This window comes from Pseudonaja textilis, chromosome 6 (genome assembly GCF_049901715.1).
Source record: "Pseudonaja textilis isolate UNSWEBS1 chromosome 6, rPseTex1.2, whole genome shotgun sequence".
Lineage (NCBI taxonomy): Eukaryota > Metazoa > Chordata > Lepidosauria > Squamata > Elapidae > Pseudonaja > Pseudonaja textilis.
In genome coordinates this window covers 26,466,617-26,490,504 of record NC_141995.1, presented here as the reverse complement: position 1 = coordinate 26,490,504, position 23,888 = coordinate 26,466,617, and the positions used below count along the sequence as shown (strand labels likewise).

The 23,888-nt window shown below is 39.8% G+C and overlaps 1 protein-coding gene and 1 long non-coding RNA gene across 3 annotated transcripts in view; one reads left to right on the top strand and one right to left on the bottom strand.

Moving 5' to 3' along the window:
• The window catches only part of LOC148125424 (uncharacterized), a 36,205-nt gene extending 20,137 nt beyond the window's left edge, over nt 1-16,068 (top strand). For both annotated transcript variants that reach the window (XR_015744105.1, XR_015744106.1), the window contains exons 3-4: nt 3,244-3,395; nt 15,909-16,068. This is a non-coding gene — a long non-coding RNA (uncharacterized LOC148125424). The remainder of the gene's footprint in view (nt 1-3,243; nt 3,396-15,908) is intronic.
• The window catches only part of MAML3 (mastermind like transcriptional coactivator 3), a 306,291-nt gene continuing 282,434 nt past the window's right edge, over nt 32-23,888 (bottom strand). The window contains exons 3-5 of the mRNA XM_026698065.2: nt 7,369-7,608; nt 5,415-5,505; nt 32-1,522 (exon numbers count right to left, since the gene is read on the bottom strand). Of these exons, the coding sequence (XP_026553850.1) occupies nt 531-1,522; nt 5,415-5,505; nt 7,369-7,608 (1,323 nt within the window). The 3' untranslated portion in view covers nt 32-530. The remainder of the gene's footprint in view (nt 1,523-5,414; nt 5,506-7,368; nt 7,609-23,888) is intronic.

The following is a 23,888-nucleotide window of genomic DNA, read 5'->3' as shown; positions in this document are numbered from 1 at the left end:
TATGTAATTCTCTATCAGATTACACACATTGCATGGAAAAGCTTGGTATTTATTAAATTCAGAGTTAAGATCTTTGTATTTGTCACTTGTACAGTTGCCTACCTTTGACTCTCCTGCATTATCTCAGAAGCCGCCTGTTCTGTATCCTGAAAACTACAACAGCTCTTAGAGAACTGCATAGAAAGTGCATTGTTATAGGACTGCCAGTGCTGTGGCACATGGAAACTGCCTGACACTTTCTGTGGCCCATAGGCGGAAAGCAGCACTTTTTGAGCTTTTCTCTCTCTCTCTCTCTCTTTCAGTCTCTCTCTCTCTCTCTCTCATTCTGACCTGCAGCAGATACGCTATGGCATGGAGACTGCCGTGGGAAGTTGGCAAGGACTTTTTGTCATTGCTTCAAATTCCATTTATGCCTTCACAGATCAGCTAGCATTGCACAGCTTTAAAAACAAAACAAAGAAACAAGGATGGACATCATCCTGCTTTCCTTTTTTGACCTCACAAATTTTGGAACTGAACATCTCCATGTGCTATGGATTTCCAAACAGTTCATCAAGTTCTTGTATCCATTCATCTCCTGGACCACTTTTAATGATGGAGTCTACAAGATCAGAGTTTTCAGTTATATTTGGAAAAGATCCTCCAGTTCCTTCACTGCTATAGCTATAAGATATGTCTTGAGTGGGATTCCTCTCATAGATCTGACCTTGGCTGCTCTGAGTGAAGCTACTTCCTGGTATTTGTTGTGCAGATGACTGATTAAAAACAGTTAGAGAAGAAACTGCCTGACTTATTGTAGGCATAACCATTGATCTGGATTGATTATTGGTTCCTTGTTGTCCAGGGAGTTGTTGCAACATCTGTCTCCCTACACCTGAGTTCAGTGTCCGTACGGTTCCATTTGTGTCCATTATAGATTGACCAATACTTTGAGGAAAATGTTGCTTAGGCAGCCTTGGCTGACTTGATTGCATTGAGTAAGCAGATCCATTGTTGAAAGATCCGATTTCATTGCTAGTCCTTCCCGGGATACCTTGCAGTCCTCTTGCCTGCCAGTTTGCTGTTCCTTGTGGGACGGGGCCCATCATATTTTGAAGCCTGGGGGCTTGTGTTCTGGTCATAACTTGTCCCACAGGTCCTTTCATTTGCTGATGTTGTTGAGCTACCGCAGAGTTTACTAAAACATTTGGACCAAAGCTGCTGACTATGCCAACTCCTTGGGTTGAGCTGGGCTGCCTTGGCCCCTGACTTGGATTGTGTGTTATATTTATACTATTTTGGTTTGGGTGCTGCAACATTTGGCTCATTCCTGAGTTCATACTGTACATTCCTGGCTGGCCAGTCACTGGGCTGCTGTAAGGAGTCATCCCCATCTCAGTCTGGCTACCTGTTGCAGAGATTGCTGCAGTGTTCTGAGAAGCCCCCAAAGACATCATACTAGCATTCTGAGGTATCATTCGGGAAGTCCTCATGCTCTGAAGAGCAGTCTGATTTCTTACGGCAGCTATATCTTGTGGAGAACCTACAGCAGCAGAAGGTAAAGAGTTATAGTGAATTTTAGTGTACTGAAAGAAGCTGCAGAAATTATTCAGGCAGCTGGAAGAAATTGGCAAAATATTTTTGCAAAATATATGCAAGAAATAATCTAGACATTTGTAATATTAATATTCAGACCTATGTGAATACCTCCTAAACTGTATTGTAAGCTCTGACTTGCAACATTCTGATTGAACAGAACATGATGTTAGAACAGTATTTTGCTCAACTTACAAGCAAGGTTACATATCTCTAGAAAATGCTACCAAGAAAATAACTTTACAGCCATGTTAGAAGGTAGTAATATGACTTTTACATAGCAAATAATTTCTTTATCTAGTACAAATAAAACCAAGCTAAAGAGGTGGATTTTTTTTTTAAAGTATCTCCTGGTGGGGTCTTTTCCAGTCCTACTTGGAAATCTAAAAATTAAACATGAATAAATTGTCTCCAAATATATTTATTGATGTATTCAAAATATGTATCTGGCCCACCCATTTTAAGCAATTCTGAGTGGCTAACAATTAGGAACCTCTAAATCCCCTAAAATGCTACAATTCTATCCTGGCTTCATCTTCTGCATATCATCCCTGTGATAACAATGATCTCCTCTGGTTTTCTTCTAAGTAGAACTAAAATAAAAATATGGTTGCCACAGATTGAGAACAGAATAATATGTGGTAATTTTACAGTATCTAAATATTTAGGGCTGTGGATTAGAAAGCAAAAAAGGCTTCAGGGCACAAATACAGTATGTACCAATAGCAGGTTATTCAATACTTGTACCCCTGCATACTCTGAAGCACCATTTGACCTTCAAATCTGAAGAACTGCACAGCTGTTGTTCTATATTATCATGTTACAATCTTGTTTAAAGTTTGAGGATAAATGTTTTCCTGTTTTCAAAGAAGCAGAGGCTGAGAGCCTGATTCAGATTTTACATTATTTAGCGGCCAGCCAAATGCTGAAGGTCATGATTACAAGGGACTATAATTATGCAAGCATTCATTAGAGATCTATTTGAAAATGAAGAATTGGATACGTAAACAATGATCTGACCATTAACTACCCAAGAAACTCTTTAACTATTCCCGTTATCTTTTTAAATGAAAACTGTGTCAATTGCTGAGATGTTAATCAATTTGTTATTGCTTAATCCACATGTGAATGGATATTCTATAGCGTTGTTTCAAGTTATGTCTACAGAAAAGAGAAGAAATGCTTTCCCTCCCTAGATATTTTACACAGAGATGGTGTATTAACAAATCAATACTGTAAGAAGGGTGGGGGGAGAAGGAGAGGGAGGAAGAGAGGGAGAGAGAGACTAGGCAAGGTCTGATTTAATAATCTTCAAAAAACATCCTCCTTAGCATATTATTACCCAATCCATATGCATCATTATACATACTGATCAAAATGATATCAACTGCAATCCCTGATGTAAAACAGGGTTAGAAGATTACAACAAATTATGCATGTTGTTATGCCATTAGATTCAATGTTTCTTGTGAAATTAATAGAGGATTACAACATTTTTATCTTGTAAATAAACTGGAGGTTGTAAAAATATTCCATGCAATAAAAATACTTGTTTTGAGTTACAGGGGGCCAGTGATTAAGCAAAAAATAATAAGTATTATATTAAATGTACATAAAATCGACTGTTTTAATAGCATTCTATAACTCCTAAATATTATTTCCACATAGGCTTCCTTCCAAAGAATTATTTAAAGAAAAAGCTGGACAAGAACATGTGGCTTGCATATAGGAAGAGTGGTTTCCACAATTGTGATACTTTCAAAATGGCATCATCAGGTGGCTATTGCCATTTTGTACTTGAGTCTGGTCATCTGATGCAAGTAAGTAAACTGCAGCACTTGTGTGAAGATATTGGGCATTGTCAGCATTTTCCCCATTTTTCTGACTGCACTGATATTCCACTGACAGTGTTCTGCTAATCAGGGTTATGTAGGGTGAGGCTGGAGTTTGTACAACTGACTTACAAAGCTCTTAAACGCTAGTCATCTTTCAGGGTGTTTATGGCTTCAGAACTAACCATCCTGAGTCAATAGTCTGCTTGATTAAAGCACATTCGCTATATTTAAATATTTTAAAAGAGGTGTGGGGAGAACTTTTCTGCTGTTAAATTTCCCTTGGAAATATTTTTTAATCAGGCTTTATCCAGCATCCAAAGTATCAATTTCCCCCACTGTCTGTGATACCCTTCAACCAGAAGTACTGTATATTCTCCTTTATATTCCTAGCATTTCATAAACAATTGAAATCATTATTCCAAGGAATCTTTAGCCTCAGTCGATCTGATCTGATCTATGGACATCTATCTTAGTCTTTTTAGCCATCTTGTTACTTTAATTATTTTTATTCAGGTTTGTTCTATATTTTCTGTTTGACATCACATTTTATTCCTTATGTTGATGCACACCAGTAGTGGGATTCAAAAAAATGTACTACCAGTTTGTGGGCAGTGGCTTGGTGGGCATGGCAGGGAAAGGATACTGTAAAATCTCCATTTCCTCCCCACCCCACTAATCTGCTTTCCTTTCTCCTGTGCAGGGCAACAAAAGAAGACCCAGCCGATCAGCTGGGACTCGGGAGGCAGAGAATAGATGGGGGCAGAGACAGTCAGAGGTGGTATTTGCCGGTTCTCCGAACTACTCCGAATTTCTGCTACCGGTTCTCCAGAACTGGTCAGAACCTGCTGAATACCACCTCTGATGCACACCATCCAATCTTTGGGAAGGGGGAGTTTATGATACTGTAAACAAACAAATACATTACCATAAACCCAGAAACTCTCTCAATTATATCTCTACCTTCTGCTTGGAATGGGAATGGGATGGATTTACATTTGAAATCGGCCATCCTTTTGACTTAGAAAATGTCTGGACTAGTCCTTACAGGTTTTTTGGCAAGATTTTCCAAAGCAGTTTGCCATTGCCTTCTTCCTGGAGCAGAGAGAGTGACTGGCCCAAGGTCATCCAGTTGATTTCATTGCCTAAGGCAAGGGCCTTCAAACTTGGCAAGTTTAAGACTTGTGGACTTGTCAGCTAACATGACTGGAAGAGGAATTCTGGGAGTTGAAGTCCACGAGTCTTAAAGCTGTCAAGTTTGAAGACCCCTGGCCTAAGGCAAGACTAGAACTTTCCATTTTCTAGCTCGGTGCCTTAACTGCTACAATGAACTGAGGCTACCTCCACTCTCATTAATGGCTTGCAGATTGCGGTAGGGCAGACTGTATGTAATGAATATGCTTGCTTGTTTCTGTCTCTTCCTGCCATCTGGCATTACAAGATGGTTAAATTTCTAATGCAATATGCAGAATATCTAAGAGGATCACTCCACTAATCAGAATTGTTTGTATTTTTTCAGCAAAGAATTTTTGTAACCAATCTTGTAATTTAGGTTTTTTTTTAAAGTATTTTTTGTGCCTGTTGACAGTGAAAAGAAGCAGCATCTAGGGCTGTATGGTGACCTGGATTCAAAGGGTAATGGGGGTGGTGGTGTCAGAACACATCCAGATATGCTTGTTATACCTGTCAGCAACTCCTTAAGTCAAAGATATCTTTTCCTGGATAATAATAGCCATGTGAGCCTAGAAAGAAGTAAAGAAATCACAAATAGATGTGAAATCACAAATAGGTGAGCCTATGTGTGCATATCACCTTTTTCTTCATTATATCCAGATTGCTGCAAAGTCTGAGTGCTGCTGCCTACTTGTGTTAGACAAGATTGTTCCTTCTGAAGATGCCTTTCTAAAATAACAAAGTCGTGGCTGTTTTACATAGATAATCTTTATATACAGAAATAGCATGTAAACATCGAAGAGTTAGCTTCTGAACCTAGTATTTATCTCTCACCTGGAAACTGAGTGACTGGTTGGACTGGATAAGCATTTCGCTGCTGTTGCTGAAAGTGCTGCCGAGGCAAATGTGACTGCTGCTGTAAATGCTAGAAAAGCAAAAGAAAAGGGGTTAAGAAGGGAAAGTTGCCCATTGGGTTGCTATGACAGCCAATAGCAGAGCACTGATATGTGGAAGTGGCTAGTGAAGTGAACAGAAGATTGCCTTGCATAGATCAAGGGATCTGACTCGATTCCAATATTCTATTTTGTATGCTGGCTGCAAACCGGCCACCCATGGTGGTATCTCTGCTTTCATTATTTAGCAGCCCCTGGCAGCTTATAAGAGATTTGGCTGTTATCTTGCTTGGTATGTATCCATTTTATGTTATGCTATAGGAGAAGAACAGGCACGGCTGGGGGCAGAGTTAAACATGTCATCAACTTAGAATCCTTAAGTTGCTACAAGTGATACAAGTCCACACCTCCTTTAAACCTCTATCTAGTGCCAATTAAGTGCTGACCATTAGTTGGCTAGATTCTTGTGCACAGTCTTGAATACATTTTATGTGCTGCAATTTAATACATGGTCCTGATCCTTTGTGCCTGACACATACTTTTCAATCTGTTTATTTTAACTAATAATTAAGTTTAAAATTCCTTGATTTACTGGTGTGCTTATTATCATTGGATCCAAAAGAACCAAATGCCTGGACATGGGATCACTGACTGAAACCTGGCAACCTGAAGTCCACAAGTCATAAAAGGGCCATAGCTTCCTACTCCTGCTTTAAACAAAATGTAAATGCTAGCCATAACATTTCAAAGGACAAAGAAAAGATAAACTATGTGAGAAAAGTAAGGAAATTTTGCCAAAATGTATTATATTAAACATGGCTATTTTGGCATCTAAGTGAGAAAATTGCAAAGGAATTGTTTCCTAAAGGTAAAAATATAATAATTATAAAAGCTGTCGCTTTTTAAGACACCAAAATAATATTGACCCAAGACAAATATCCTACATCCAGTAGTACTGGTCTTTCAGCTTTAAAGAGAAGTTGGAAGGATGTAAACTTTTTTTTATTGTGGCTCTTTTCCCCCTTATTACTTTTCTTTCTTATTCCTAATTTACTGCAGTCATGGAAGTCCTCTACTTATGACCACAGCTGAGCCCAAAATTTATGTTGCTAAGTGCAAGAGTTGTCAAATGAATTTTGCCCCATTTTACAAACTTTCTTGCCACAGTGGTTAAGTGAATCACTGCAGTTGTTTAAGTTAGTAACCCGATTGTTAAGCGTTAGGAGGTTTTTTTTCCTCAGAAGGTCACAAAAGATGATCACATGATCCCGGGACACTGCAACTGTCCTAAAGATGAGCCAGTTGTCAAATGTCCGAATTTTGATCATGTGGCCATAGAGATGCTGCAACGATTCTAAGTTGAAAATTTTTTTCACTGCTGTTGTAACTTTGAACAGTCACTAAACGAACTGTTGCAAGTCAAGGATTACCTGTACTTTAATTCTGCCTGCCTCAAAGGAACTTTTGAGATACAATTCAAAGTGCTGCAGAACCCCACGGCTATCAATGTTGGGAACAGCACAGCACAGCACAGAACAGAACAGAGGTGGAAGGTCTTCTAGTCAGTCCCCTCCTGCTCAAGCAGGAGAATCTATACAATCTCAGTCAATTGACTGTCCAGTCTCTTCTTAAAAGCCTCCAGAGATGGAGCGCCCACGATTTCTGTTCCACTGGTTAATTGTCCTCACTGGGAGGAGATTTCTCCTTAATTCTAGGTTGATTCTCTCTTTGATTAGTTCCCAGCCATTTCTTGTACTGCCCTCTGGTGCTTTGGAGAATAATTTCACCCCTTCTTCTTTGTGGGAGCCCCTCAAATACTGGAATACTGCTATCATGTCACCCCTAATTCTTCTTTTCTTTATATTTAAGATATGTAGCAAAATGATACACAGTACTTGTTCCGCCAAGATGTGCTGCTGCTGCCGTTGCTCCCTTAGAAGAAATTGTTGCTTCTGCTGCTCCATCATATGAAGTTGGGCCCTTTGCTCAATCAGCATCTGCTTCATAATGGCTGCTTGAGGTTGGTTGCTCAAGAAATTGGCATTGCCAGGATTTGTGCCCACATTACTGGGTCCTGAGGGTACAGCGGACTGCATGGGACCTGTGGATCGAGACAATGCCACAGTGTGCTGGTCCTAAACAATGAAATATATAAAGGTATAAGTTAGATAGTATACAGGTATACTGTACATTAAAAATAAATATATTAATTATTCTCTTTTGCAAAAATTAGAATAATGAGGAAGGGAACAGAAAACGGAAAGAGCAATGCCAGAAGTCAGTCATCAACTTAATGCTCTTCCTGTGACTTGGAATAATTATTTACCTAAATCCCACTCAGTATCCCATTGCATTAAGTTCCATGTTTGATATGAAAAAAGACCTGAGAGAGTTTCCAAAGAATTATAAAATCTGGACATTGTTATAGAAAATGTTTCCTGGCACAAATGCCAGTAGAATCTCTAATGATGTAAACCCACAAAATAGGGTCTTTCCAAATGATTCGACCAGATTAGAGACAGTATAACGTTTACTGCAACGTTTTGTTTGAATTAAACTTAGAAGTGTTAGGAGCTGGTAAAACTTCTGTAATTAAGAAAGTTGCATGCTATGGAAAAACAACTATAACAAAACCAGTTGCTGCGATGTTTTGGATTTTAAACATTTGTGAACACTTGTATTAACCACTCTGATAACAGTTTTGCAAAATACAGAATGTATGTCAAACTTACTTTCTGTGTTGGTAGAATACAGAATAATTCATTACAAAGCAAAGCACATTATATCCAGAATTTCTCTCTTTTTAACTACACCAATAAGTGTCTACCAACAGGAAAGAAAATCTCTTACACATAACATTGGAAAATCAATCTTAAATTGTCAATGGTGATGAGCACAATAACAGATGAAGTGTTTAGCCCAGGCAAAGAGTAAAGGCCAAAAATATAGAAACATGGCCTGAATTAGAAAAGGGCAGGAGAAAAGGATTAAGAGGTAAATCTGAAATTAGATATCAACAACTTTGAGATTCAGATACAGGAATTTCGAAGTCTACCTAAATTTTGATTTGTTGGATTTATGATATGTAAATAGATTAATCATGACTCTAATCATTATTCTCCCTCTCTCACATATATTTGATTGAGCTGTGTGGCCATATACCTTTTTTTTAAATAAATCAAAATAGAATAAATGCAGGATTGATATGTATGAGAAGTGGCACAGAGGTTGGATTAAAAACAATGATAATCTCTTTCAAGCACAGCTCAGTCTTCTTTTAACTTCTAGGATGTCAATCCAGTAGGTTTCATATTAATTTGTACAATCATTGTGAAAGAGTGAGCTGATCATGTAGCAAAACGATATCAGATGTTTTTTTTCCCCTATCTATATAATCAGTCTCCGTAGTTTCATCATCATAATCTCTAGATAAGATGAGGTTATGAAAAGGGCTTCAGCATGGAAACTCACTGAGGGAAAGGTTATTATTATGATACTTTTCCAGTTAAGGGTATAGCTGTAAAAACCTTGTCCTACTAGGTCGTTACCTTTCAGAACATTTTTTTCCACTGTGTTTCATGATGATTAGAGGAAACTAACTAAAAATGGACTGTTTTTAAACTTACAATGATATTTAAATAGTGCAAGCTCATTATGACTGAATGCAGGATTCAAGAAAGTAATCCTTTTGAGTTTAAAAAATATTCTTGTGAGTGCTCTTGTCTTGCCAATCTCAAACCAACATATATATATATATATCTGCAGACTTTGGCCAGAAAACTCCTAAGAGGGGGCTGAAATAAACCTTTGTAGCAAAGCACTTTGACCAATAGCAATGATCATACAGCAAAGATGCATAATAGGAAGCTAGAATTTAATTAGCCTAGAAAGAGAAAGTCAGAGGAAGAGATGTGCCTTTTAGAAAACATATTCAACACGGCATCTTCTCTTTTGTCCTGAAAGGTTCAAGTGGAACTTGAGAGGCATCTATTGCAGCTCATAAGGCTCTGAGTATTTTTAAAAGCTTCTTAAGCACCTAGTAGTGGATATGTGCTACAAAGGATGCCAGTGTATTTGACTTTTCCTTCTAAATCTATCAAAACTGCAGGTAGCTCTGGATTAAGAGGAGGAGTACGAGAACATCTACTTGGCTAATGTTTCTCTAATGCACCAGCAGGTGGCATCATGCGCCCAATTCTTGATGGCTTGTGTTAGCCTATTGGTGACTGATTGCTGCCCTGGGCGCTCTGCCTCCCCCCCAACCCCGTTTCCACCCTCCCCTGTGCTTGCAGATGGCTTAATCATGACTACTGTTCCCTCCCCCTCCTCCTCCCCCTTAGTACTTCTGGGATAATACTGCTAACATTCAGCCAGCCAGTCAAGTGTTACAGCACAGAGCAGGTAGCCTGGCAACTGAGAGTATAATACTGAACAGATGGTGTTCATACAGCATGATGGACATCACACACAGCCGCCTGAGACAATCCAGGAATTCTCCGGTGGTTTGAGGCCTCTTTACACAAAAAACGTGCTTGCCAGCAGCTTTGGGGATAATTTCCACCCTCTCCCTCCAATCTGACACTGAACCACTGAAATGATTTCTTATTATTTCTGTTTTGCTAACTGCATGGAAGGGACAGCAGTCTGGTGGCAGGTGACATGACAGATGGAGGGCGAAACTCAGGGTATTGTGAATTAATAAAACCTTATGTTAGGCATAGGCAGAGAAAGGTTGTTCAGAACAACATACTTGGGAACGTTTGTGTGAGGATGTTCTTCTGGTGGCAGCGGGGGGAAAAATTGTACAATGCATCGACTCCTTCCTGAACAGCACTCTGGTCATTCATTCCCTCATGATTATAGCAGAAGTGCTCACAGCATAAAATCACGGAATGTTTTGGTGACGGAAGGGCTAACTCTGAATGCTTCCACATCTCTCTCCCCCCGCTTTTTTTCCGCCCAAACAAAGAATCAACTCTTCTGCTACTGTTGAGAGCTGCAGGCACGCCACTGAAGCAACGTTACATTGGCTCAGCTTCCCAATTCAACACAGTGCTTGCTAAGGAGACTCCTGACACTTCTTCCAGAGAGCATGCTGCTCTTTACTAATGAGCTCTGGAAGCTAAGACTATCCAGGCTGTCACATTTCTAACCCTGAACAATGCATAATCTGTGACTGTGGTGGGACTGGGAAGGAGGAGCAGAGAAGCGCAAGAAGGGATATTTTTCTGGAGGAAAGAGGTGGAGGTAAGGAAAAAGAAGGGGCTTACAAAGGCTAATGGAAGAGGTTTCTTACAAAAGCAAAAGCGTTCATGTTCTCAGACATGCAAATCTCTACTCCAGAATGACGAGAAGAATAAACAGTTGAATTATTTAACCTTTCTGCCCACTCACACCTTCCCTTTCCTCCAGTTTTATTCCCCAGGGCTACCGGACCCACCTCTTCCCCCTTGAGCGATGATTTATGGGTGAGGAAATGGGGTTTTCAATGCTAAGGTAAAGAGAAGGCTGTCAGACATTACCTTGCCCTTATGCAAGAAAAACCCCAGGCAAAAGTTCGGGGGGGGTGGGGGGGAGAACAGAAGAAAAAAAAAGACACATAGCAACACAGTCAGTCATTGCTCATCTTTTTTTAAAAAAGCTTCCATCTGTATCCAATATTCTGCATGTGTCTGTGATAGTTCAGGAACAGCATCCCTATCCTATAACTTTTAAATCCGGAATCATTAGAAACCCTTCTGATGTATCTCTCTATTGTCTCTGTGATCCAATACGTAGCACTGGGTTTTATAAGTTTGAGTTCAGATCTCTTTTTAGTCACAGGTTCACTTGGTAAATGTCCAAGCTGTACCTGAACAAATGCTCACGTTCTGGATGTGTGTAACTGCAAAAAGAACTGTCATTCATCATACAACAACCTGGTAGAAAATGATTTTCATGCTTTTGCAGGTACCTTTTATGCCTGGCTGAATGACAGAGAGGTGGAGAAAGGAGAGAAGGAGGTCATTAGGATAGATCAGTATGGTCTTCAAAAAGCAGCAGCCATAAAAACACATGTCCACGTTCACACCATAATTTTTATTCTAACCCACTTTAGAGGGAACATTTATTCTTCTTCAGAACAGTACAGACTGAACTGTACAAATGCAGTCTCAAATGATACTTAGAAAAATATTTTTAGTGCAGTGTTTTTGAGGTGCATCATGAGTTAAATCAAATTCAATTCAGCATTAATTATAAAAAAAATCCCTTTATGAACACCCTTTTCACATATTTTTTTTACAGAAACTAGTACAAGGACAGCACATGCTGCCTTTGGAACTTTAAAATAGAAGGTACCTCATACCAAAATCATGGTGAAGTTAGGCTGCATTTAAACTTTAAAACTAAATTAGATAGATCAACTATCTAAAAAATAAATAAATATAACAGACCCCAAAACAGAGATACTGCATACTTGTTTTTATCATTCATTAAGTATGGTAGGTTGACCTGTTTCAGGTCCTAGCAGCACAATTACATGGATTATCTGAGGTAACCATCAAAGCACCTGTTAATTTTATCTGCAGTATGCCTATCTAGAGAAATAGCAATCTGAGAACTTTCTCATGGCGGGTCTGTCTTTTGAAATGAGTGGTGATCAGGGACAGAACCTTTTCAAAAATGACCCTTTGCCTTTCAATGACTAAGGTAAAGGTCAAGGTTCTCCTCGCACATACGTGCTAGTTGTTTCTGGCTCTAAGGTGCGGTGCTCATCTCTGTTTCAAAGCCAAAGAGCCAGCACTGTCCGAAGACGTCTCCGTGGTCATGTGGCCAGCATGACTAAACACTGAAGGCACATGGAACGCTGTTACCTTCTCCCCAAAGTGGTCCCCATTTTTCTACTTGCATTTTTACTTACATGCTTTCGAATTGCTAGGTTGGCAGAAGCTGGGACAAGTAACTGGAGCTCACTCTGTTATGTGGTGCTAGGGATTTGAACAGCCAAACTGCCGACTTTTCTGATTGACAATCTTAGCCACTGCATCCCTTTCAATGACTAGTTTGCAATAAAGTGTCTTTGTTTTCCTGGACTTTTGCTAACTTCTTTTTAGCAAATAAATTTTGGTTGTGCTATCTGCTTGAAAGGATTGTTGCTATTTTATTCTGTGACTTCGCAGTATTTATTATTTTCGTGGGAAGTTGGGCTTTTTCAAAATTTCAGTATTTAATATCTTTTCTGCCCTGGGACTATAACTTTACCTGAGCAATAAAGCAATCAGTGACAACACCTTGAAGAAAGGAATTTCATAGGAAAGTACGCTTTTTATCATTGCATGAAGAAATGTAGGGAAAATGCCACAAAAATAAACTGCATATTAAATGTTTGCAGATTGTAGATAAGATAATTCAAAAGGCTGTCCAGAAATAATAATAATAACATGAATTCCTAGAAGGATACAACTGATGAAAACACTTGAATTGTCAGAACATGCAAATAATATTAAGACAGAAAACCCACCACAGATCAAAGTAAAGTCTTGAAAAAAGCTGCTTTGTAAGCACTTTGCTGTCAAAAACAGCTTGCATCACTGACACTGGCATCTTTGCAGAAGGTTATAAAATGAGACCATTTAAACATTAGAGGAAAGACACTGAGTCTCCCTTTGAAGTTAGCTCAGGTGTCAGGGATGGAGGTGTCTCATGACAAGTTGTTCTGCCTTGTCTTGAAAATTAATTTCTGCTCTTAGCTGTGGCATTTCCAACATAGCGCTTTTTTTTAATTCCAAGGGCGAAAGAATTTAATCCTTTTCAATATAAAGTCTGATGAACTCTGCACTCTAGAATACATCTTAGTCCTTGCACATCTCAACACTTGAGAGACAGACTTGTCCATACTATAGAACAAGATAGGAAAGTAAAAGAGAACATGGCAGTAAAGCTGAGAAGAAACTTAAACAGAGGACTCATGGTTTTTCTACACTGTCAGATAAAACAGGGGTCCCCATGGACTGGCACAGGGCCATGGTATGCCAGAACCTGGGCCATGCAAACGAGCAAAGCCACATTTGCACAATGCAGGCAGCATGTGAAACCACACCTCTTCTGGACCGTGGAACAATCTCTCACAATGGAACCAGTCCCTGGTCCTCAAAAGGTTGGGAGTTGCTGAGATAAAGCATGCTTCAACTCAGCTTTAGACTTAGTTAAGCATAACTATTCCAGACACAAGATAATGATATTCTTTCTATGCAGTGGATGGGCGATCAACTAGCAAACATATACACGGAATCTCACATATTGACTTTCTTTCAGTTCAGTTGTATTGTTTAAAATTCTAGGTGAGTATAAAAATAAGAAAGCAAACACATTACAAATAAAACAAGGAAACAACAATAAATGTATTTTTTTTAAAAATGATTAATCACAATTTTAAAAATACATTTTGCTAGCTTTAAACTAAAGTTAAAATTAAGTTTCCTTTTTTTAATGTGGATGGAGAGGAAAGCAAGCCTTACCCCTATAATAAATGTCATGCTACATAAAATGCTATATAAGAACGATATAGGTATATTGTTTTTCAAGAAAGTAAAGATACAATAAAGTTGAACCCCTCCCCCCCCTCGAAAAACCTAGCTTTTAGAAAAATAATCAGCAACAACAAAAAAGAAGGTCATTGGGTTATCTGTGCGCCTTAAATATTAGCACCAACTATTAGTCCAAGCTAGAAACCAGTTTGAAATCCAATTTCCTTTTATTCCGGGCCTTTGTTTGCTTGCCAGGAGTAAAGCGGTATTAATAGAGCAAGGGACTATCTACATGGGGAAAACAAGCATGCAAATATGTCCTTCAATTAAGAGTGGCAAAAAGGAAAACTCAAAACTTATTTCCCTTGGGAATAAAAACAACATTCTCAGCCAAAACAACAACAACAACCAATGAGATAAAAGCTTAAATCAGGCAAGTCCTGATTCAAATCTCATTTTTCTGTTAGCTTGCGTATAAACATTAAAACTAGATATGTATTGAAAATTCTTTACTGAATTTAGTAGATAATTCCTATGCATAATAATCCTCCTCCACAGAACTGAGAGATTCCCATATAAAAAATATTGGAAAACAGCTACTAAACATTACTGAACTAAATGAATCAAAAGTCTTCTTCAGTACAACAGTGTCCTATGCACCAATTAATAATGAAATAATGTATGTGTTGTTCTCTGACCTTTCCAACATATTTGATCAATGTGCTATCATATATAACACTGCAGTTTATACAGATAACCCTTGCAGCCTTGATTATTGCCACATAAATCTTAGATCTATGTGGCCTTTTGTCAGCTGAGGATTATACTTGGTCTTGAAATGGAACATTAGGTGATTCTGTACTTCCTAAAAAGTGAACGAGACTAGCACAATAAGTGAGTAATGGGCTAGGGCAATCACTAAATTTGTTTTAAATATAACAAATATAATTAAACAGGGTGACATGCATACATACATGCATTCCCATCACATTGTCTGTTTTGGGAGTCAGCAATGTTAAAAACAGCACAAAATTAATTATTTTTTTATCATTTTCCTCTTGGTCACGTAAAAAATGATGTGCTGTAGTAACTTTATCCTTCTGTTTCTGTGAAGACTCATGCACTGTTTCTATTGTTCCATGTTGCTCCTGTTGTAATGTTTTGTTTTCTTCAGACATAAAGTAGCAGTAACTAAAATAGCTTCAGAAGTTCTTTATCTGCTGTGCTCTTTGAATTCTTTTCTTTTACACACAGATACTTTTTTGTCTCATTCTTAATTATCTTTTATAAAAAGAAAACAATTTTTATAAGCCATGTTTTCTTTATTCTAAATTTCATCTAGTATTTTCTCTTTTTGCTTAAGATTATTGAGTGAATAGTTCTCTCTCAATTTCTTATTTGGAAAATTTTCTCAACAACCCATTTTTATCAGGATTTTGTATGGCTCAGGTTGTCATTAATGTCCTGGTGACTAAAGAAAGCCATCAATCATAAGTGTTAATGCTGCTGGGTTTCTCTGTGCTGTTTTGGTATTCTTCACTACAACATTTAGTATATTTTTAATGCTCACTATATGTTGACATATTTTATAAATTTTCAGTCTTATAATTGCCCACCCCTCCTTACATGGAAGGGTCTTTGCACTTCTATAGGTAAACTATAGATGTGCTACAACATTTGATTTTATGTCCACTTTTGTTTGCCTTGTATAATTAGTCTTTGAATTTGATTTCCTCTTTTAAGTTTAACCATCATATTTCAATTCACATTGTTTTCCTCTGCGGTGGTCATGGATATATGTGTTGTGATCTCCTGTTTCAAAGTTGAATATATTTCCACAAATTTAAATTAAATTCAGACAAGATTAAATTTATTGATCTTTATCCCATTTGTCCTTTCTTTCCTCCCCCATTTCTTTTCCTTTTCAGCTGCTGATTTCACCAAGAATTAATTACAAGAATTAATGGTTCTTATCAAGGAGAAACATTCTTTAAAACCTCTCATTGATAAAACAACAAGAACCTCCAGCTTTTATCTTCTAAACATGCAAAGAATCTGACCATTTCTTACTATTAAAGTAATTTGTACCATTGTGGTATATTTTATGGATTATTGCAGCAGTTTCTTAGCAGGCCTTCCTGACACTGTTGAATGGCTATTACATGTTTTTGAGTCTTTTTTCTATTAAGCCCCTTCTCTTTGGAATAGATTTCCCCTAAAATTACATTTGGAGTTTGATCTTCCTAAGTTTAAACGGGTCCTAAACCTTTTTTTTTTACATTATTAATGAAAATACAAGAACTATGTATTTTGATTGCAGTATCAAGTATCATTTTAAAATGCAGTCATGCTGAGATTGAATCATGAATGTTAAATTGATTGAATTGATTAATTGATTAAAATTATTAAATTGACACAAATAAACACTTTTTATTATTCTAATGTTACAGTTGTCTCCTTATATTGCATTTTGGTATACTATTTGGAGGATGTGCCTTTGAGTCAAGGCTGACTCCTGTTGACTGCCTGGACTAATGCCTGCGGTTTCCTTGGCAAGGTTTGAGAAGTTACTACTGCCAGAGAGTATCTGGCCCAAGGTTATCCACCTGGTTTTGTGCCTTTGGTGGGGCTTGAATTCAGAGTCTCCTTATTCTAGCCTGGTGTCTTAATTGCTACACCAAATTGGGTCTCTTTAGGTAGACATACCTGAAAACATATCTTGTGGGAATGGTCTGCATGCACCTTGGAGCTTCTGGATTTGAATACATGTCTTAGATGCTTGATTCGCTTTTAAACAGTCACTATTGCTAATTCTTGTTCTGTCTCTGTTGCCTCTACATTATTTTTGACTTGCTTCCAAAGGAGGAGTGAGAAAACGTAACAGGTTTAATACACCTATGAGGTTGTCCTTGGGTGGTGTTGGAATATGAATAAAACACTATTTTAACACAAGCACAGCTAAGGATACTTATGCCTGCATCATTCATGGTCTGAGGATGATATGACAGCAATACTAGGGGGAACATAGCAGACAGAATCTAGGGCCAGGGCATATTTAAATCATAGTTAGGTGCAAATGGGGGAAAGGCTCTGTTTTTCCTTGTAATCAGCAAGGACAGAAAGGATATGTCAACTGCACAGTAGCCCCAAATAGCTGCTTCAAATTCCAGACATCTTGTTCTGGTCAGATGCTACCTTCTAATGATCTTTTAATTGCTTTATGAATTGATTCCCTCTACTGTCTTTTATAATGCCTCCATTTGTAGACCAAAGTGCCATCAGTCAGCCAGATAATTTTTTTTGGCAGCCATTATAAGGAACAAAAGCAATGGGAGGCAAAAGAGAGAGGATCCGAAGATATGCTGCATTGTGACATCACCAAAAGCTTTCCCATTTCTGTCCAATCCCATGTAGCAAATACCTTCTGTGGCAGAAGCCTGAAGACAAACTAAATATAGCTCACATAGGCACTCATATAAAGCAGCTATTCTGCCCACCCTCACTTTTTATTTTTCTCTCTCTCTTTTGCCTTGAACAGCTGTATGCTGCTGTACAATCTATCATATAATCAATCAAGTTAATGCTAATCAGATCAATAGGAATATAGTCTCTCCAAGGCTTTCCATAGTCTGCTTTTAGAATTCTAAAGATTTAAAATAAATCAAACCAGATTGAATCCTGCAAAGTAATGCCTTAAGAAAACCAGTAAACTTAAATGTCAGCACATTGCAGAGGTGTTTAGTTTAATATAGGCTCCACGTCTGGCTGATCCATATAAGTAAATATATACTGTTTCACAACAGTCAATAGTTCATGTACAGTCTTCCCTCCACTTAAAATGATTGCGTCCAAAGTGATGACAACATTCACATTCAGCAATGTAGCTCCTGAATCGTATGCATGTCATATTTAGAATGTTTTTGAGCAATTAGGTCAAGGACCTTTGTTTTGTGGAAGCCTATCTTGTGGAATAGGGGATGCAGTGGCTCAGTGGCTAAGACTCTGAGCTTGTTGATCAGAAAGGTCAGCAGTTCGGTGGTTTGAACCTCTAGCACTGTGTAACAGAATGAGCTCCCATTACTTGTCCTAGCTTCTGCCAACCTAGCAATTCAAAAGCATGTAAAAATGCAAGTAGAAAAATAGGGACCACTTTGGTGGGAAGGTAACAGCGTTCCGTGTGCCTTTGGCGTTTAGTCATCCTGGCCACATGACCACGAAGATGTCTTCAGACAGCGCTGGCTCTTCAGCTTTGTAATGGAGATGAGCACTGCCCCCTAGATCCAGCAACAACAAGCACGTGTGTGACAGGGCAAACCTTTACCTTATCTTGTGGAAAGGCAGGATTTTCTTATGACCTTAGTGATTAGGGCTATGTGTAGTTGCTGGAATTCATGAAAAAATTCAAAAGAACACAACTAAATAGTTATAGTGGATACAGAAAATTTATATACCCCTGTTTAAATGCCAGGTTTTTGAGATGTAAAAAAATCAGACCATGATAAACCACTTCAGAATTTCTTCCACCTTTAATATAACCTATACAATACAATTCAATTGAAAAACAAACTGAAATCCTTTTTGGGGGGGGGGAATGTCCACTATACACCTTCAGAGAGCTCAACACAACTACATCGTAACTATCCAGCTAGCAGAAGGGGCGTTGGTACTTACTGGACACGCCCTTTCTCTGTGAGCTGTGAAGAGCATCCATTGTTTGGGATGATGCTTCTGTCACTCGTCTGATAGGCTGGGCTTTAATTGAGAGGACACTCCTCCTCTTCCACAGGACTCCTCCTTAGCATCCCCAGTTTTGGCGAAGTTGAAGTAATGAAATATTTCTTCTCCTTCACCCTTTCTAATACTTGGCCAGAATAGCCAAGACGAATAAGGGTGGGGATGGATGCTCTTCACAGCTCACAGAGAAAGGGCGTGTCAGGTAAGTACCAACACCCTTTCTCCAGATGAGCTGTTCAGAGCATGGATTGTTTGAGACATACCAAAGCTTGGCGTGTCCTATGCGAGGGCTTCTGTCTGGTTCGGATTCCCCTTTTTCTTGGTCCCTATGGACCCTTTGTAACACTCTCCTGTCATAGGCACCCTCCGTAGAGGCAAAGGCATCATTCTAATAGTTTCTAAATAAAAGGCGATGGTGAGGCCCATGTTGTCGACTTGTAAATTTTCTCTATTGCAACTTGTGCCCCATGTTGTTAACATTGCAGCGCTCCAGGTCGAATGAGCAGTGATGCCCCTGGGTACAGGAAGAGACTGTGTCTCATAGGACTTGGGAATTGTGCTCTCAGCCACATATTGGTCATTGAGGAAGGGGTCTTGCACCCAATGGTGGGTGGTTGAAAAGAAACGAAGAGAACCTTCATTTCCTAACACACATCGTGCAGTTGAAATATATGCCGAAAGCTCGCCTTACATCTAGACTGTGGCATTGTTGTGCCAGAGTTTATGTTGGTTTCAGACAAACGTACGGGAGTATCAGTTCCTATGGTCTGTGGAAGCCCAAATTTATCTATGGGTGAAAGATGGATCTGGACTAAGGATCACTCTGTGAAAAATACAGAGCTCCTGTCTAACTGACAAGGCTACTATATCCAAGATGTAACTGCCCAATGTAATGGCAACCAAGAGATCCACCTTGTACATTAGGAATGGAGACTCATGGTCTACATGGGCTCAAAGGGAGTTTTCTTGAGTGCGGTAAGGACCTTGTTGAAGTCCCAGGTTTGATATCAATGCACTACAGGAGGCTGTAAGATTGTAGCCCCGCGGAAGAAACTTGCATATGCATGGGTGATGAGAGATGGACTGCCAGTCTCTCCTAGTGATGACCGATGCTAAGGCCTCCCTTTTGCCTGTTTATATGAACAAGATAATAATGAAATGTCATATAAATAAGAGTGCCGTCTAGCAGGTGTTCCCCTGAGATGGATAGCCAGAGCCATCAGAACCTTTGTAAGAACCTTGGGCAGATGACAACCCAAAGGACAGTGCAATGTATTCAAAACGTTGAGTATTATAACAAAAACTAAGAGGTTTGCTATGTGAGGATCTAATTGGAATGTGGGGATGGGCCTCCATTAAGTCAATGGAGGGTAGAAAATCGCCCCTTCTGAAGCTCAGAAGTATGGAGTTCAGTATACTCATCTTAAGCCTCCTATGAACTATGGACCGATTAAGCCTTTTTAAAACTAAAATTGCCCCTGCTGATCCGGTGCCAGAGGTTGATTGCCTGGATCTCCAATAAATGAACAATAGCTATCTCCATCATGCTCCCTTTAACAGGATTCCCGGGGAGAGGGCAAGTAATGCAAAGGTTCCGAGGAGGAAGATTAGCCAGGCCTAATCTTCTGATATCTCTAACTCAGGAAACAGAGGTAAAGGCATCCCGTCTGTCCGTGAAAGGCTTGAGCTTTCCACCAATAGGGGCACAGTCGTGAGGCCTATGTTGTGCCTCGGAGACCTCTATTTCATGTTCCTCAAGAGATTCTTTTGGTCTGCCCTCCCCTTCAGTATCTATCTCCAGATAGGAAACTATCCGACTGTGGTGATTCATGCGTCCAGACAGTCCTTGGAGTCTGGAGAGAAAAAGTCCCTGGTAGAGGGAACGAAGGAACCCTCCCAAAAGCTAGGAAGGACTATTTTGGGGTCTATGAAAAGAGAGGAACTTATTTTCTGCTTCTAGTCTCTATCAGAGATAGGTCAGGGGCACTACCAACCAAATTATCTCCATATACTGGGGAGGAAGCAAGCTTCCATTAGTTGTGTGATATCTGCTTGCCAATGTCCGAGCCATAGCAGTAGACGAGGAGTAACCTGAGATGCCCTGGCTCGAGCAGATAATTTAATAGAGTTTTGCAGCATCCTTGTGCGCCCTGATATTGGAATTTGAGATAATCTCCCTCAGATGGCAGAGCTACCTGAGAGACGATCTAGTAAAAAAAAAAAAGGGATGCGGCTGACTCTGGTCTTATGGCCCCCACATCAGATTGACATGCTCTACATGGAGACAACTCTACCCTGTATATCCTTTGAGAGCTTCTTCTGCTTCCATTGGAATTGCAGAGGAAGATGATAATTGCCATTATTGTGTTATCTACTATCGTGGTGATGAGAAATTTAGCAGAATCATAAAACCAAATTAAACATTTTCTATCATATCCTGTAAGAGGGGTATACACTACTGAAGAGACCCCTTGTTTCTGGACAAGGTCCAAGAACCTCTGTGGGACAGTTATGAATTCCTCTTACATTATTAGTTGGGAGAAGATTAAATTGTCTGACTCCCCCCTTACAGTAACGATCGTTGGGCTGAGGGTAATGGAATATCAAGGCAGGCACTAGGTTTTTTTTTTTTTTTTTTGAAACAACAGAGACTTGAAAAAAGGGCAAAACAGACCTGGTGGTCTGGCTTAATGCCTTCAATGTCTGATATGCCCCCCCCCTTTTTAGGGGATCCGCCTCTGACAGATTTTGGTCACTATCGTGAGTAGACCCTTCCTCAACCAGTTACATCTGGTCCCTAGTTCTTCCTCATCCTGTGCATCATGTGAATGTGTAACTGGATTATATAATACTCCCCTGAAGGAGGTACCTGCTGATAATGAAGGTCTGTTCTGCATAGTAACTAAATCGAGTGAGAATCGAGGTCAAATTGTGGAGGCTGGCTAGCCATCAACTTCTACTGTATCCCGGCTGCGATGCCTCTTCAAGTCGCCATGTCCCTCCAGGCCTTCAATTTGTCAGGAGCCGATGCGAATCTAACTAGAATTTGAGAATTTGAGCAGGAGAACTCTGAGTGCTCTGGCTCCACCCAATCAATAGCCCTTGCTTCTTCTATATACCTTGCGGGAGTATATCTGAAACCACAGAATCTCCTGTGGAGAGATACCTGAGGGTAAGGATGCTCTGTCCTGCTTAGTGACCTGAGTGATAGGAAATTCCAATCAGAAGGAGTGCTCTGTTGTTGGCCAGAGCAGTATGCTGCACCCCCATAGAGATACATTGGCGTATTGCAAATTCCATCCACAGTCTCACCTTTGCGGGGATCTTTTCCGGTAGATCATCATCTTGACAGAATCTGGCCGCTTTTGGAGCAATGTGGCCACAGAGGCACTTCTGGTCACTTGTACTGATCTAGATAGGCTACCTGATCTTGTGCAGCTGCGCTGCATCTGGATTACACACACAGATCCAGGGGTGGTTGCAGAGGGGGATTGGAGCCGAGGTAGGCCTGGAGGAGATGAGGTTTGATAATTTTCTTCATCCTCCCACATGAACTTCTTCATGTGCTTTTCTAGTACTTTATGGCACTTGTTAGCATCTTTATCTGCTGCTTAGGAGGTACCCTTAGAATGCTTCAAATTGTTTTGAGAATTTGACATGGCTCTTGAACTACTGCCGCTTGCCATTGTGACCGCTTATTAAATTTTACTGTTAATGAGGCTGAAATGTTGGGCGGTTGGCATGCCCAGGGGCCTGAACCAGCAATGGCCAGGGAACCCTAAAACAATGCTCCCCAGTTTTGTATAATCTTATGTAAGAATACTGAATTCTTGTTCTTGTTCCTATTATTATTATAGTTATTATTATTTTGTTATTAATATTATTATTTCTGAATTAGCCAAATTTGGAATACCTCATAGGCTTAGAAAGGAGGAATTGTTGAAATAAGATGTAGGCCTGCGACAGCTTCCTGCACAGGCACACATGGGCCTTGGTGCTCACTGTGGTGCTGCTGTTTAATTCTGTGAGGGCATAAGCAGTTTCCTCCTTAATGAATAAGGGTCCAAAATAGAATAATTATATCTGAATATCTATATATGTCTATATCTATATCTATATCTATATATACATATATATGTGTGTGTGTGTGTGTGTGTATGTATGTGTATGTATGTATGTATGTACACACACACACACACACACACACACACACACACGTATTAGGGTGATTTCCCCTGGGTTCCAGGAAGGAGACCCCTGCTTGGGGAAAGAAAAGCCTCTCACAGTTCCAGAAATAAAATGCAGATCACTACCACATAGTTAGTGAGTCTGCAATGGCGCTAGCCGTTATCTCTTTAGGCGCATAATGAGTTAAATCGGCTCAGCAGCACTTCCACGCCTTGTTTGGAGTCGATACTGCAGAGTTTCCCCTTGAATAAAAAGGCGCAGTGGGCAGATGGGCACTGATGCCCCCACCCCAGACGGTGTTCCCAAGGGAGAGAAAGAAGCCTCGGACCCTTTTAAAATGGAGCCTCCCGTCGGGCATGGGCGGCGGCGATCGTAGTGCCTCGGCTTGAAAAGATCGTAAGGGTACGGGCTAAGAAATGTGACTTGTTAGCCATGCAGCTCAGGCGTTATCACCTCCAATCGTCCTGGGGGGCGAGAGATCATTATTTGAGGTGAGCTCCCTTGGCTCGAGTTATATGCTGTAAGGAGCTGCTTGACTCATTGAAACTAAAGGCCTTAAAGGAGTTGTTTAGAGTTTAAAAGCAAACCTTTTTTTGCTGTCTCCTTTTGAAGCCTTTGCTATTCCAGCCAAGGGAAAGGAAATTAAGCTGCCTATGTCCACGAAGGCTGAGCAAAAACTGGGGACGCTAGGGAGGAGTCTCATGGAGGAGGAGGAGCGTCCTCTCAATTAAAGCACAGCCTATCAGACGAGCGACAGAAGCATCATCCCAAACAATGAATGCTCTGAACAGCTCGTCTGGAGAAATAACTATTGCTTCAGTTTAGGTTGACATTCGTTCCTGCTTCTCGTCTAAGCAACTATTGGCATTCCTGCCTGGCCTTACTGGCTGTATTAAAAGTCAAAACCAATACTTCTTGCAGCAATGGCAACTCTCTAGGTATTCTAGGATATTGTGAAAGACAGAGGCAATATATACTGAGATACC